The 13,328-nt window shown below is 47.3% G+C and overlaps 1 protein-coding gene across 2 annotated transcripts in view; it reads left to right on the forward strand.

Annotated features, from left to right (window-relative positions):
• Positions 1–12,996: 12,996 nt before the first annotated feature.
• Positions 12,997–13,328, forward strand: part of ACVR1B (activin A receptor type 1B) — a 41,302-nt gene continuing 40,970 nt past the window's right edge. For both annotated transcript variants that reach the window (XM_012762841.2, XM_012762859.3), the window contains exon 1: positions 12,997–13,129. In XM_012762841.2, the coding sequence (XP_012618295.1) occupies positions 13,039–13,129 (91 nt within the window). In that variant the 5' untranslated portion in view covers positions 12,997–13,038. The remainder of the gene's footprint in view (positions 13,130–13,328) is intronic.

The following is a 13,328-nucleotide window of genomic DNA, read 5'->3' on the forward strand; positions in this document are numbered from 1 at the left end:
ATAGATTAGCTTTTGTTGATTGTTTTAATTACAAAAATAATATATAATCATCTTTGAAAATGATGATATAGATAATCAAGAGAAAAACATTTGTAATTTTACCACTTAGAGAGAACTCTTATAAACATTTTGTTATGTATCCTTCCAGCTCTTTCTTATGCATAATTATCAAACATTATAGCATACATATTTTATAACTTGCTTTTTCCCACCTTAACTGTATATCATAAACACCTTTTTGTATCATTAAATACTTTTCTACAATCTTTTGTTATGTATGTAACTTACATGAACGACTCTATTTTTGGAAATTTATTTGTTTCTGGTATTTTACTATTTCAGATGAAACTGTGATGACATTCCTAAGTCAAATCTTTATACATATGTCTGCTATGTATAAAGCAGAACTACTGCTATGTAGTTCCTTAGGATGAATTCCTGCAACTGGAATTGCTGGGTCAAGAAGCATATGGACATCCTTGGAATGATTTCTAGGAGTGGAATTACAAGGTTCACGGTAATGAAATTCTTTAAGGTTCTTGCTATGTTGCTGTTTTGCTCTTTAAAAAAATAAAAAGTCTGCCTTAATTTTAGGAGTGGAATGTTAGTGGGGGAGGAGAGGAGAGTGGCTTTTTGTCCTCTCAGAATCCCTTACCAAAGGAGGCCAGAGGGAAAGCACCAGGTTCTGAGACCAGCCTCGGTCCCTCCCCCTCCCTCCCCCACACCATTCCTGGGAAAGCTCCCCTGTGATCCCAGGCATTGTGGGGTAATGACAAAGATCAAAAGACTTGTGTTCCAGGTGTTCCTTCCACAGTTTACTGGATAAATGACTCAGAAAGTCACCTGGCTGCTCTGAGGCCTCAGTTTCCCCATCTGTTAAGTGAAGCTACTTTTATCTATCATGTAGACACTCCATTTGTCTTGGGGAAGAGGAGCAGTAAATCAATTATAAAGCCCTAAGCCTTGCATTTGTTCAGCCCCATGAGGAAACAATGATGTTCAGTACATGGCTCCATTTTTAAAACGATGCTAGAGAAACAGTGCAGAGTGTGCTGAATCACAGGGTTTCACCCACCCGGCCGGCAGCTTTACTCAGGGGCTTGCTGTGCACTCAACAGCAGGTAGGGCCTGGGTGGGAGAGAGCCTCTGCGAGCCCCTTCTGGCCCCCTGCTGTCTGGCTCTATTCTGGGGGGCTAAAATAGTGGCTAGCCCACTACTGTGGTGGCTGCGATAGCAGTGGTGGGATTCTTTGGCTTTAATCCACAACCCCTTTCTCCCCAAACCCAGGCGGCCTCTGTAGGTTCCCATGACAACAGCATGCCTGGGAAGGACCAGCTTGAGGAAAAAACAGATTTTACAGTAAGAAAAAACTGGCTGGAAGCCACAGGCAGGGCAAGCTGGGACAGGGGCTCTGCAGTGGAGCTGGGTCCTGGGACAAGGACCACAGAAGTGTGAGCACCAGCTCTCTGCTAGGTGCTGACACGTTTTGAGCACTTACTATGGCCTGGGACCATTAAACGTGCTATACGTATAGTGACCCATTTGGCCCTCACAACAAAACTATGAGGTAGGTGCCATTGTTATCCCTGGGCTACAAACAAGGAAACAGAGATACGGAGAGGCTGATTTCAGTTCCTGCATTGTTGACCTCTTGGAAGTCATGACTCTCATCTCTACAGCCTTTAGAAATCAATAAAACACAGTTTCATTCTATCCTCACAAAATTTTTCTAAGATTAAAGTGATTATTTCCATATTACACATGAAAAACCCAACAGTCAGAGAGGTTAAGTGATGCTCCCCAAATCACACAGCTAGTAAGTAATAGAACTAGGATTTCAACTCAGATCTGTCTGAACCCTGGAAATAGATGTGGGCTTTCATAGCTTCCTGTCAGTACATTTGCCCATAAGCCTGGGAGGAGGGTCATGGCTGCTTAGGACAGCTTTAGAGTTGAATGGGGCATGTTTCTGTGTCTTTAGTGCTGTGCCAGCCCTAATGCATACACACACATGTGCCAGCCCTTTCCTAACATACACTCACTCGTGTTCCAACCCTTTCCTAACACATACATACTCGGACATGTGCACGGATGCATGGGTGTGAACACAAGCCCTGGCAGGCGGATGCTCCCCTCCTCCCAGCCAGGAGTGGGCCCGCTTGCTCACAATAGGCTTCCTGGGCAGGTGAGCCTGCCCACACCTGCTTGCCTCACCTGGGAGAGGCTGCTAGAAGGCATATCTCCCCACCCTAGCTCATTTTGCATAACCAGGCTGGTGCTTCCCAAGGGAGGGAGAAACTTAGGGAGGTCTGTGAGGCACTTGAGATTTTTGGGCTTTTTAAATTTCTAAACTAAGCTGGAAGCCTCAACTTTAGAGCCTGGAGCCTAGGCTGCTTAGGGTAGGGAAGATTCTGTCATCCCCAAAGTATCCTTTCGCTATTGTTCTTCCAGTGTTCATTTTTTACTTAATATATTTTATTACCTGTCCCCTGATTTGCTTGCTTTCCAGATGGTGGCCTTCGATTTTAAAGTCTCCCATTCCCTGTGGCAAGTGCATGGCCCTCTGTCTATGTCTTTCAATTTCATCTCTAATTATTCCATATTTTCAATTTAGAGCTTACCTCTAAGGTCTTGAAATAAAATCATGATATTTGCATAAAATCATTCATTCCACAGATAGTGATCCTATGGCTTCCTCCTCAAAGGCAGGGTGTACATGGGAAACCAAAGATACATTTAGACCCACCCTTCCCACCTCCACAAAGTTGAGGGAGGCAACAGAAGCCTAAAGTCCTGCCAAGTTCCCGTGGAGATGGTGGGCTAGATAAGAGCAAAGGCCTGAAGGCCTGTCTTGCAGCAGAAAGCCTCTACAGGTTTGGTGCCTGGAAGCAGAGTTAAGATCCTCTCCCTAACTCTATCAGTCTGACTGTCTGCCTCCATCTAGCTCCCCTTGACACACCCACCGAACATCCTTGGGAAGAACATGGAAAACATCCTAAGAGGCCTGGACATCCCAACTTTGTCCAGCTTCCACAGACCCTGCTCCTAGACATAAACTCATTTCTGTTCCATGCCAACTGCAAAGGACTGGAGTAAGCACATTGAGCACACTGCAGCTGGCTCCCAAGTTCTCACCGGTGTAGAAACAAGCCTGAAGCCCTTCTTTGGAGGACCTACACATCCATCCACAGGACAGCATGTTCTCCAAAGTGGAGGTGGGCAAGGAGGAGAGAGGCTGCAGACTTGGGGAGAAGGAGAGCAAGAAAGTGAGGAGGTAGGGGAGAGAGAGTGGGGAGGTCAGAGTGGGGGACCATGGCCAAAATATGTCGATTACCATGTCTGTCTTTTCTTTTCGTGGGGGGAGGTGTACAGGAGAGAGGGAAGGCATCCCACTGCCTTGAGTATTGAGCACCTGTCACGGCCCCCCACCCCCTCCAGCCTGGCCCAGGCACGCAGTGGGCATTTAGTAAGTGCACACTAGAGCTGGTGGTTCTGTTGATGAGATGACGGCACAGCACTCAGTCTGCAAAGTCCAGACTTCTGTCTCTCCCACCCCCTGGGAATTTCATAAATAAATCCCTGGACCTGTTCCAAGAAGAATTTCAAGGCTTCTCTGCATGTGTGTGTGTTTCCAGAAACACAACAATTTTACATGATGCCTGGTGTGCAAACTCCTAAGCAACTCGTGGAGAGGAATGAGGACTAGGCATGGCAAAGAGGTGGACGGACCGGTTCGGGTTGGGCTGGAGCGGGCCAGGAAACCAGCAGTTAACGGCGTCAGTCTAAGCCCAGGCTCTGCAGCTGGCGGCTGCTAACCTGGCTCCCCAGACGCCCGGTCTGCCCAGGCTCAGATTGCCCAGCCTCCCCTCCCCCACCCTTGGGCTTTGGCAGGATTCTCCACCAGGTTTTTGTAAAGTGCTGGGGTCTTAAAATAGCATAAAGGCACACACACACACACACACACACACACACACACACACACACACGCATTTAGACTATAGTGTCAATTCCCGTATCACAGAATGAGGATCAAAAAGGAGAGGGAGTGGTGGGTAGAGTGAGGACTCCAGGGCACCTTCCAGAGCTGAGTGCATTGAGAGGCCAGGCAGGAAACAGGGTGGGCACTGGGGTGAGGAAGGAGAGCAGGGAGGGGAAAACAAGAGTGAGCCTGCGTGACAGGGCTAATAGTCATGTCTGGAGTGTGTATGTTTGTGTGTGGCTGGGACCATGAAACCAAAGTCTGCATTCGTGTGACCAGTTTGGCAAGGGGGAATCTGTATCTCCCTCCTGCACTGTGAACTCCTAGAGGGAGAGAACTAAGAACTTCGCCATGGTTCCCAGGGCCTAGCCCAAGTGGTCTGGCACATGGACACTCAATACATATTCTAAGAATAAATAAATGATGGATTGATATGTGGATTTGCTAGCACACAAAATGGCAGCAATAAGGAAAGAATAACTTCAAGTGGCAAAATTGGAAATAGGCATCCCCCAAGTTAGAAGATTCAATCAACAAGTACTTGCGGAACATGGGGAGGGAAAGGGAAGTGACTGCTTGCCCTGGTAGGGTTTATGATCTGTCTGGGAAGATGAGACGAAAACACACAGGAGGGGGAAGGTTTCAGAGGAGGCAGGCCCTGAGCTGGTAGAATTACTTGAGCTGTTTTCTAGCCAAGGCTCACAGACTACAAGGACAAACACGCTCAAGCCAGCGGAATTGAAAAGAGGATTTCCTGGGAAGATAGACAGGAATCTTAGAGAACCCAGTATTGGAAAGTATAGCCAGATCTCATGGGATCTGAGAAGACTCTGGGCTGGGCATATGTTGGCTGCTCTCTGGCTGTTAGAGTGGGTGAGGCTGGAGGGCGTGTGTGCATGGACATCCTGACGTGCACACCTGGGGTAAACTCTGGTGCCCACCTCCCAAACCCCTGTGGTCTCTGGTCCGTCTTTTCCCCCGGGGCCTTTGCTCCACTCTCCTCTCCTGCTCACCCTGGCCCAGGTGTCTTCCAGGCACTAGTGTCCAGTGCCCTCCACCATCTAAGCAACTGGGTTTCTGCACCCTCTTAGGAGTTCAGATGCTCACGAGAGAGGACTCATGTGGCTCAGCCAGTCTATTTATATTGCTTGCCCTTGGCTCAGACACCCAACCCTGATGCCATCATCTGCGGTCAGAGGGCAGACCATGCAATCTCCCCCAGGAGAGGTGGGTATGACAGGTGAGAGCTCTAGACTCTCCTGATCCAAGCAGGAGGAACACTATCAGTGACGGGCTTGGGGCGAGTGTATGTGGGGGACAAGCCAAGACAGTAAGGGAGCCGTCAGGACGGGGGTTAGGTGGGTGACCTTGGGGAAGTTACTTAATCCCTCTATGCTTCGTTCCTCATCTCTACAATGGGGTGAATAATACTATCTCTCTCATGAGGTTTCTGGGAAGATTAAATAAATAATCTGTGTAAAGGTCTTAGGAGAGTCAATGTTCAGTCTCTGAGTGCTGTTTTTAGGTACAGTAGAAGTTAAGCTGGATGGAGAGTAAGTTTTTGTCATGTAGAGGTCTTGACTGCCCATTTTGGCTCTGTCCCAGCCTAGTCACTTATCTTTTCTGGGCCTCAGTTTCTCCATCTGTAACACAAAGGGGTCAGACAAAATAATTAAATAATTTCTGAAATCCTCTCTAGGTTTGGAACACCATGCTTTTGGCTTGGCATTCTCAGCAATAGGGAGTCCTCAAGTTCTGGAGAAGGGAGATGACAAAATGAAGGGGGCTTTCTTGGAATGTGGCATGCCACGGTGTACCTGGGGGACTGGAGGGAGGGTGGCCAGGAGGTAGGGATCTATGGCACTAGCAGTAGCAGGGATGCGTGGTGTGAAGTTAGGACTGTGATGTGCTATCACCAAGGGCACGGAGAAGAGGAGGCCAACCAGATAGGCAAGAGTTGTGAAGTCCACAATAAAACAATGACCAGGGCCGGGCGCGGTGGCTCACGCCTGTAATCCTAGCTCTTGGGAGGCCGAGGCGGGCGGATTGCTCAAGGTCAGGAGTTCAAAACCAGCCTGAGCAAGAGCGAGACCCCGTCTCTACTATAAATAGAAAGAAATTAATTGGCCAACTGATATATATATATAAAAAAATTAGCCGGGCATGGTGGCGCATGCCTGTAGTCCCAGCTACTCGGGAGGCTGAGGCAGAAGGATCACTCGAGCCCAGGAGTTTGAGGTTGCTGTGAGCTAGGCTGACGCCACGGCACTCACTCTAGCCTGGACAACAAAGTGAGACTCTGTCTCAAAAAAAAAAAAACAAAAAACAAAACAATGACCAGGAGAGCAAACCTGTTTGGCTCCTGGGCATGCCTGGAGAGAAACTGCGGTATAAATCATCAAGGCTGAGGGCAGAGGCCTATTTACCAAGGAGGCACTAGGGCAGAATGAGGTCAGCATGAGGGTTAAAAGAAGGAAAGGGCTGGGTGTGGTGGCTCACACCAGTAATCCTAGCACTGTGAGAGGCCAAGGCAGGAGGATTGCTTGAGGTCAGGAGTTCAAGACCAGCCTGAGCAAGTATGAGACCCCGTCTCTACTAAAAATAGTAAAAGTTAGCCAGGCAACTAAAAATAGAAACAAAAAAATTTAGCTGGCAGTGTGGTGCATGCCTGTAGTCCCAGCTACTTGGGAGGCTGAGGCAGGAGGATTGCTTATGCCTAGGAGTTTGAGGTTGCTGTGAGCTAGGCTGACGCCACAGCAATCTAGTCTGGGCAACAGAGCAAGACTCTCTCTCAGACAGAAAAAAGAAAGAAAGAAAGAAAGAAGGCTTGCCTCTTAAACAATGCAATATTTGGAATAAAAAGTAAGTGAGAAAAGCCTGGGAGGGATTTCTTTTCTTTTTTTTTTCCCTTTTTTTTTTTTTTTTTTTTTTGGAGACAGGATCACATTCTATTGGTGGGCTAGAGTGCAGTGGTGTAATCATAGCTGACTATAGTCTCAAAGTCCTGGACTCAAGTGATCCTCCTGCCTCAGTCTCCTGAGTAGCTGGGATTACAGGCACGGGCCACCACACCCAGCTAATTTTTTCTATTTTTAGTAGAGAAGGTGTCTTGCTCTTGCTTAGGCTCATCTCGATCTCCTGACATCAAGCGATCCTCCTGCCTTGGCCTCCCACAGTGCCAGGATTACAAGCGGGAGCCACCACACCCAGCCAGGGATTTCTTAAACACAGGTCAGCACCATCCCATGGGACTACTGAGCACAGACTGCAGGCTGCTGACCACACTGACATAGGCCTTTGTGGTCCTCAGACCCATGACAATCCCTCTAACCAGTCCCCCATCCTCAGCCACCAGGCGCATCACATTTAAGTTCCTTCAATTGCCTAACCAGTCCTCCGTCTTCTTTCCCAAACACCCTGGTTCATATGCCCCTCCACCAGCCCCTAAGCCCCATGCTCCACATCTTCAACTTCCAAATGGCCCCTCTTCTGCTTCCACCGTAGGCTGCTGAGCCTTTCCAGAGGAAACTGTCCCATAAAAGAGGCTTGTTATTACCTCAACCTTATGTTCTGCAATCCTGGCTAGGCCCCGGTGGCACTCTGGCAATACATTTCTGCTTTCTTATGTCCCTGGATACCACTCCCATTATCCACAGTGGCTTTTACAAATTCTCACAACTCTCCTCAAGCACATCCACATCATATGCCACCCTGCCCCCTGAGCATATTGTACCAAAACAGAAGCCCAAGACTGCAACTTGACTGAGAACATCAAGGTGACCCTTCATGCCTATAAACTTTCTCTTTGTTCACCTGATTTCTCCAGCCACTGAGAAGGCCAAGGCTGATACCTGTACATCTGGATCTTGATTCTGTGTTCCTCATCTATCCTGGGTTCTGGCTTTGTCACAACTTTTTCTTCCTGTATCTTTGAACTCCTCTTGGCTCTTTTATTGCAGTCTATGCTGCAGTCACTCTCTTCTTATTAAAGCAGCAAAACAAAGTAAATGCTTCCTTGACTTTGTGTATTCTTCTGCAATCCCCTTTTCTCTTTCTCTTATCCAGTCTGGAAATCTTTATTTTAAAATTGGATTATTTAGTATATTTACATTTATTGTAGTCATGGATATATTTGGATTTATTTTCACCATCTTATTTTGCTCTTTCTATTTATCCCACTTTACCACAGGATGAGTATCCCTTATCTGAAATGCTTGGGATCAGAAATGTTTTGGATCATGGATATTTTTGGATTTCGGTAAGTACGATGCAAATATTTTGGAAAGTTTGTATTGTACTTACCTGTAGAGCATCTCTAATCTGAAAATTTGAAATCCAAAATGCCCTAATGAGCATTTCCTTTGATCATCATGTTGGTGCTCAGAAAGTTTCACATTTTAGATTTTCAGATTAGGAATACTCAACATGTAGTGTCATTTTCCTTTCCTTTCCTGTCTTCTTTTGAATTATTTTTTCTCATCCTATTTCCTTCATTCTCTTAACCCAGAATTTATTCACTCTTTTTCTCTGTTCATAAATGCCTAACAATTAGTAAAGTATGCATGAATTCATATATAACTTACACATTTTTTATTTCACCCTCATTTTTTTTTAGAGACAAGGTTGTACTCTGTAACCCAGGCTAGAGTATAGTGGCATCATCATAGCTCACTGCAACCTCAAATTCTTGGGCCCAAGCAATCCTCCCACCTCAGTCTCCTGAGTAGGTAAGCATGCACCACTACACTCAGCTAAGTTTTGTAATTTTGGTAGAGACTGGGTCCTGCTATGTTGCCCAGGCTGGTCTCAAACAACTGGCCTCAGTGATCCTCCTGCCTTGGCCTCCCAAAGTGCTGGGACTACAGGCATGAGCCACTATGCCCAGCCTGTTCTCTAGTTTTTGACTTCAGTATTCTCTACTTTCTTGCTAGTTTACTGAGCATTCTGAGTTGAAGGTTTGCTCAGGGAACCTGGTCTACCATTCTGAAGGAAATCCAAATCTCCCTTTCCCATCATGGCCAAGTTCTTTTAAAGAAGAGATGACACATAGTCTTCCTAAGCTTTCTCCTCCTATTCACTTGTAGCCCCATGAATTCAGGCCTCCACCCCACCCTCCACTGAACCTGTTCAGGTAAACATCATCAGTGGGCTTCATGTTATGAAACCCAGGAGCCTCTTGTTCCTCACCTTGACCTATTCTCAACTTAGACTCTATGGCCCTCTTGAAAGCCTCTCCTGCCTTGGTTTTCATGATTCTGTGCTCTCCAGGTTTTCTTTCGACTTCTGTAACTGTTCCTTCTCTGTCTCCTCTTTCCTGCCAGTGTTGCTGTACTTCCAGAATTCTCATGGTCCCTTGAGTTGCTTGGACAGCTATGACTTCCAAATCCACATCTCTGTAGCTGCAGGTACCTACAAGTGGTCTTTCAAATCCAGTCTATCTGACAGGGGATTCATTTTCTTTTTCCCAAACCTGCCTTTCTTATTCTGCTGCATGGAGCCACTGGACAGCCAGTCACTTTCGTCAGGTTATCCTGGAATCATACAGGGCTATCCCCTTTCTTCATCTCCCATGTCCAATCAATCTTGTCATTTCTACTTGTCTCAAATATTGGATCTATTTCTCTTTCCCATCTCTATTGCTGCTGCCTGGGGTCAGGTCCTTCTCCCGTCTTGTCTGGGCTATGGGAATTGCCTTGGTTTGCTTACCACCAGTCCTGCCTTCCTCCAACCATCCTCTGTACAAAGGTCAAGTTCATTTGGGTCAGCAAAGTGACCTTCCTAAAACACAAATAGGATCACATTACTCCCCTGGTTAGAACCCTTCCAAGTACACTGGAGAAAAATGCACTTCCAAGTGTACTTTCACATCTGCCTATCTCTCCAACATTACCTTTCAGTTCACCACCAGCCCCCTCCAACCCGCACCCTCTGGGTGTGCTGCTATGCTGCCCACAGTTCCCTAAATACTAGACAAACGTCTCTTGTCATCCTCTGCTTTGCCCTTGTGCTCATTTCTCTAGGCCTCAGTGGCCTCATCCATAAATTGGGCACACTGACGTGCTTCAACTACTTCATAAGAGTGTAGCAAAGGCCAAATCATAATAATAAATAATCTTTTTATATTGCTTCCTATATGTCAGAGATGATGTTAAGTGCTTTACATATGATATCTTATCAATCCTCACAACATCTCTATGAGATAGAACTATTATTAGCCCCATTTTATAGATGAGTGAATTGAGCTTTAGGGATGTAAAAGATCTTGCCCAAAGACAAATGCTATCAAGTGAGCTAATGGAGGTGGCATTTGGTCTGTGAACCCAGCATTCTGGTTGTCTGGTCTGTATATTTAGGCATGTGGCTGACATTACTCTCTAGGAGTAAAGCAACCACAGGTCCCTTCTGGGACCTCTGGTCTTGCAGCCACAGTGGCAGCACTTAGCAAACATAAGGAAGGACAGCTCCTTCCTCCTTGGCCTCAGAGATGTGCTCCTGAGAGGTTAGCTTTCCCTTCCCAACTGCAGGGGTTGGTGACCGTACTGGGTTGAATAATGTCTCCCCCTACCCCCGCCCCCCAAATTCATGTCCACCCAGAATCTGTGAATATGACCTTACTTGGAAATATAATCTTTGCAGATATAATCAAGTCAAGATTATTGGAACTCATACTGAATTAGGGTGGGCCCTAATCCAATAACTGGTGTCCTCATGAGAAAAGAGAAATTAGGACACAGAGGTAGAGACAGAGAGAAGACAACCATGTGGAGATAGAGGCACAAGCCAAAGAACACCAAAGATTCTGGGAACCACCAGAAGCTACAGTGTTTCCCTGAAAATAAGACCTACCCATAAAATAAGCCCTAGCAGGATTTCTAAGCATTTGCAAAATATAAGGCCTACCCTGAAAATAAGACCTAGTGATGGGCGTGGCTACGCAGCATATCTGCACAACCCATGTATTTCGTAATGGAGCGGTAAAGAAGATGAGCAGCCTTTCTCATCTGCCCCATGAGAGCTCTATTGCTCGACATGAGAGATTGGGGCCAATGGTTCTAAAGGAAATAGAGTCGCAAGAAATTCAGGATGGAATTCAGGATTTGGAGAGTTATGATGATGTTCCAGAAGAAGACAACTTAACTCTATTCGAATAAATGTAGATTGTTGTACCGTACTTAAAAAAAATAACAGATCCCCTGAAAATAAGCCCTAGGGTGTCTTCTTGAGGAAAAATAAATATAAGACCCTGTCTTATTTTCGGGGAAACACAGTAGAAGAGGCAAGGGAGGATTCTTCCCTAGAGACTTCGGAGAGAGCATGGCCCTGCCAACACCATGGTTTCAGATTTCTGGCCTCCAGAGCTGGGGGAGAATAAATTTTTGTTATTTTAAGCTACCAGTTTGTGGTACTTTGCGGTACTTTCCTACAGCAACCCTAGGAAACTGAACCTACCACTGTGTCCACCACAGCTGGGTGGAGGGAGCACAGTTTGGGAGACCAGTCAGATGGCCTGGGAGGGGGCGTTGTGCCTATCTGGGGGAGATGAGGAGGGCAGAATAAAAGGTGTTTGCTCCTCTAGCTACACTAATCAACTTGTAGACAGTGCTTCTACATGACTTCGCAGTGGTGTGTTTGTGTGTGTTGTTTCTGGTGAATGTGTCTGCAGTTTTATTTTTTTCTGTATATGAGGATGGGAGTTCTTCAGGTTGTTGACAACTTATAAGGTGAGCATTCCATTTGAAAATTTTTTCCCCTAGTGGCCATCCCAAACTGTGCTTAGAGAGGTTCAAACCTTACCCACATTTTCACAGCCAATTAGTAATAAGTGGAATTCAGATCCAGAACTCTGAAAACTCCCAGAGACCCTGCCCTTTCATGATCTCAAGCTGTTTCTCAAGCTAAAGAAAGTAAACTCTTTCCAAAAAGATATGGGGTGATTTGGTTTACCTTTTATAAGAATTTTTTTCTAAGTTTGAAAGTAATACTTATTTGGAAAATATTTAGAAATTACTGAAATGTTTAAAGAAAAAGTAAAAAATTATTCCCAGCATAACTACTGATAATATTGGCTAATATCGTTCCAGTTTTTTTCTGTACAAATATATATGATCCGTAAAACTTGACTAATACTGTAAACTGTTTTATATTTTGCTCTTCATTTAACATTATCTCATGTTATTGTTTTTTGTAAGCATGATTTTTAATTACTAAATAATGTTTCATCATATGGATGGGCCATAATTTATTTAAGTCTTCTATTATTGTTTTCTTAGTTTCCAGCTTTTTACAATGATAAATATGCAATTTACCATTTTGCGTAAATATTTGTTCTCTTATTATTTCTTGAAAACAGGGGATAATACCGGGTAAATCTGTATGAATATTTTAAGGCATTTGCTACAACATGACAAATTGTTTACCAAAAGGGTTCTACCAGCAGAACGAGAGTGCCTCTCACGGCACCCTCACCAGGATTTGAGTATCATCATTAAAAAGCCTGGGTATGTTTTGAAAAGGAGCATGCCATGGTTCCATCACACTGATTACAGTGTCCAGAGGATTGCAGGGGCAAGGCCAGCCAGCGAAACCGGTTAGGAGACCGCTGCGATGATCCCGGTGGGACGTGATGGGGGCTTGAGGCTAGGCAGCAGGGATGGAGGAACGAGAACACGCGCGGGGCTCGTAGAATATTCGACGCGGGGCGGGGGATCGGTGCTGATCCTGCGCTGCGCCGGGTGCAGGGGAGGGCGGAGGCTGCACGTCCGGCTCTGGCCTCCTCCGCGCCTCGCTCAGCACCGACCTGTGAGGTTGGCCGAGGCGCGAACCCCGCCCACCCCTTTAACAGGGACACTCCCCTTTAAGGCGGGCGCCTGCGCGCACCCCGGCCCCGCCCTTCGGGGGCGCGCGCGGCGGCCGCGGCGCCGGCTCCGCCGGGAGCGCACGTGCCGGCGCCGGGCGGAGGAGAGGGAGGCGGGAGCGGGGCCGCGGGAGGAGGGGAGGCGCCGGGGGCGCGCGCGCGCGCTGGGCGCTGCTGGGCTGCGGCGGCGGCGGCGGCGGTTACTATGGCGGAGTCGGCCAGAGCCTCCTCCTTCTTCCCCCTTGTCGTCCTCCTGCTCGCTGGCAGCGGCGGGTCCGGGCCCCGGGGGATCCAGGGTGAGTCCTGGGGCGGGGGGCGGGGGCCGGGATGGAGAGGGCCGGGCGAGGGCGAGGCCTCGAGCCACGGTCCCTGGGCTACAGCGCGCCCCCTCCCCACGCGCACAATATGGCCGGGCGGGGGGCGCGGAGGAGTCGGGGTGACCCGCGGTCAGCTTCCCCCGACCTCCGAGGCGCTGCAGCTCAGCGGCGACCGAGC

This window comes from Microcebus murinus, chromosome 10 (genome assembly GCF_040939455.1).
Source record: "Microcebus murinus isolate Inina chromosome 10, M.murinus_Inina_mat1.0, whole genome shotgun sequence".
NCBI lineage: Eukaryota > Metazoa > Chordata > Mammalia > Primates > Cheirogaleidae > Microcebus > Microcebus murinus.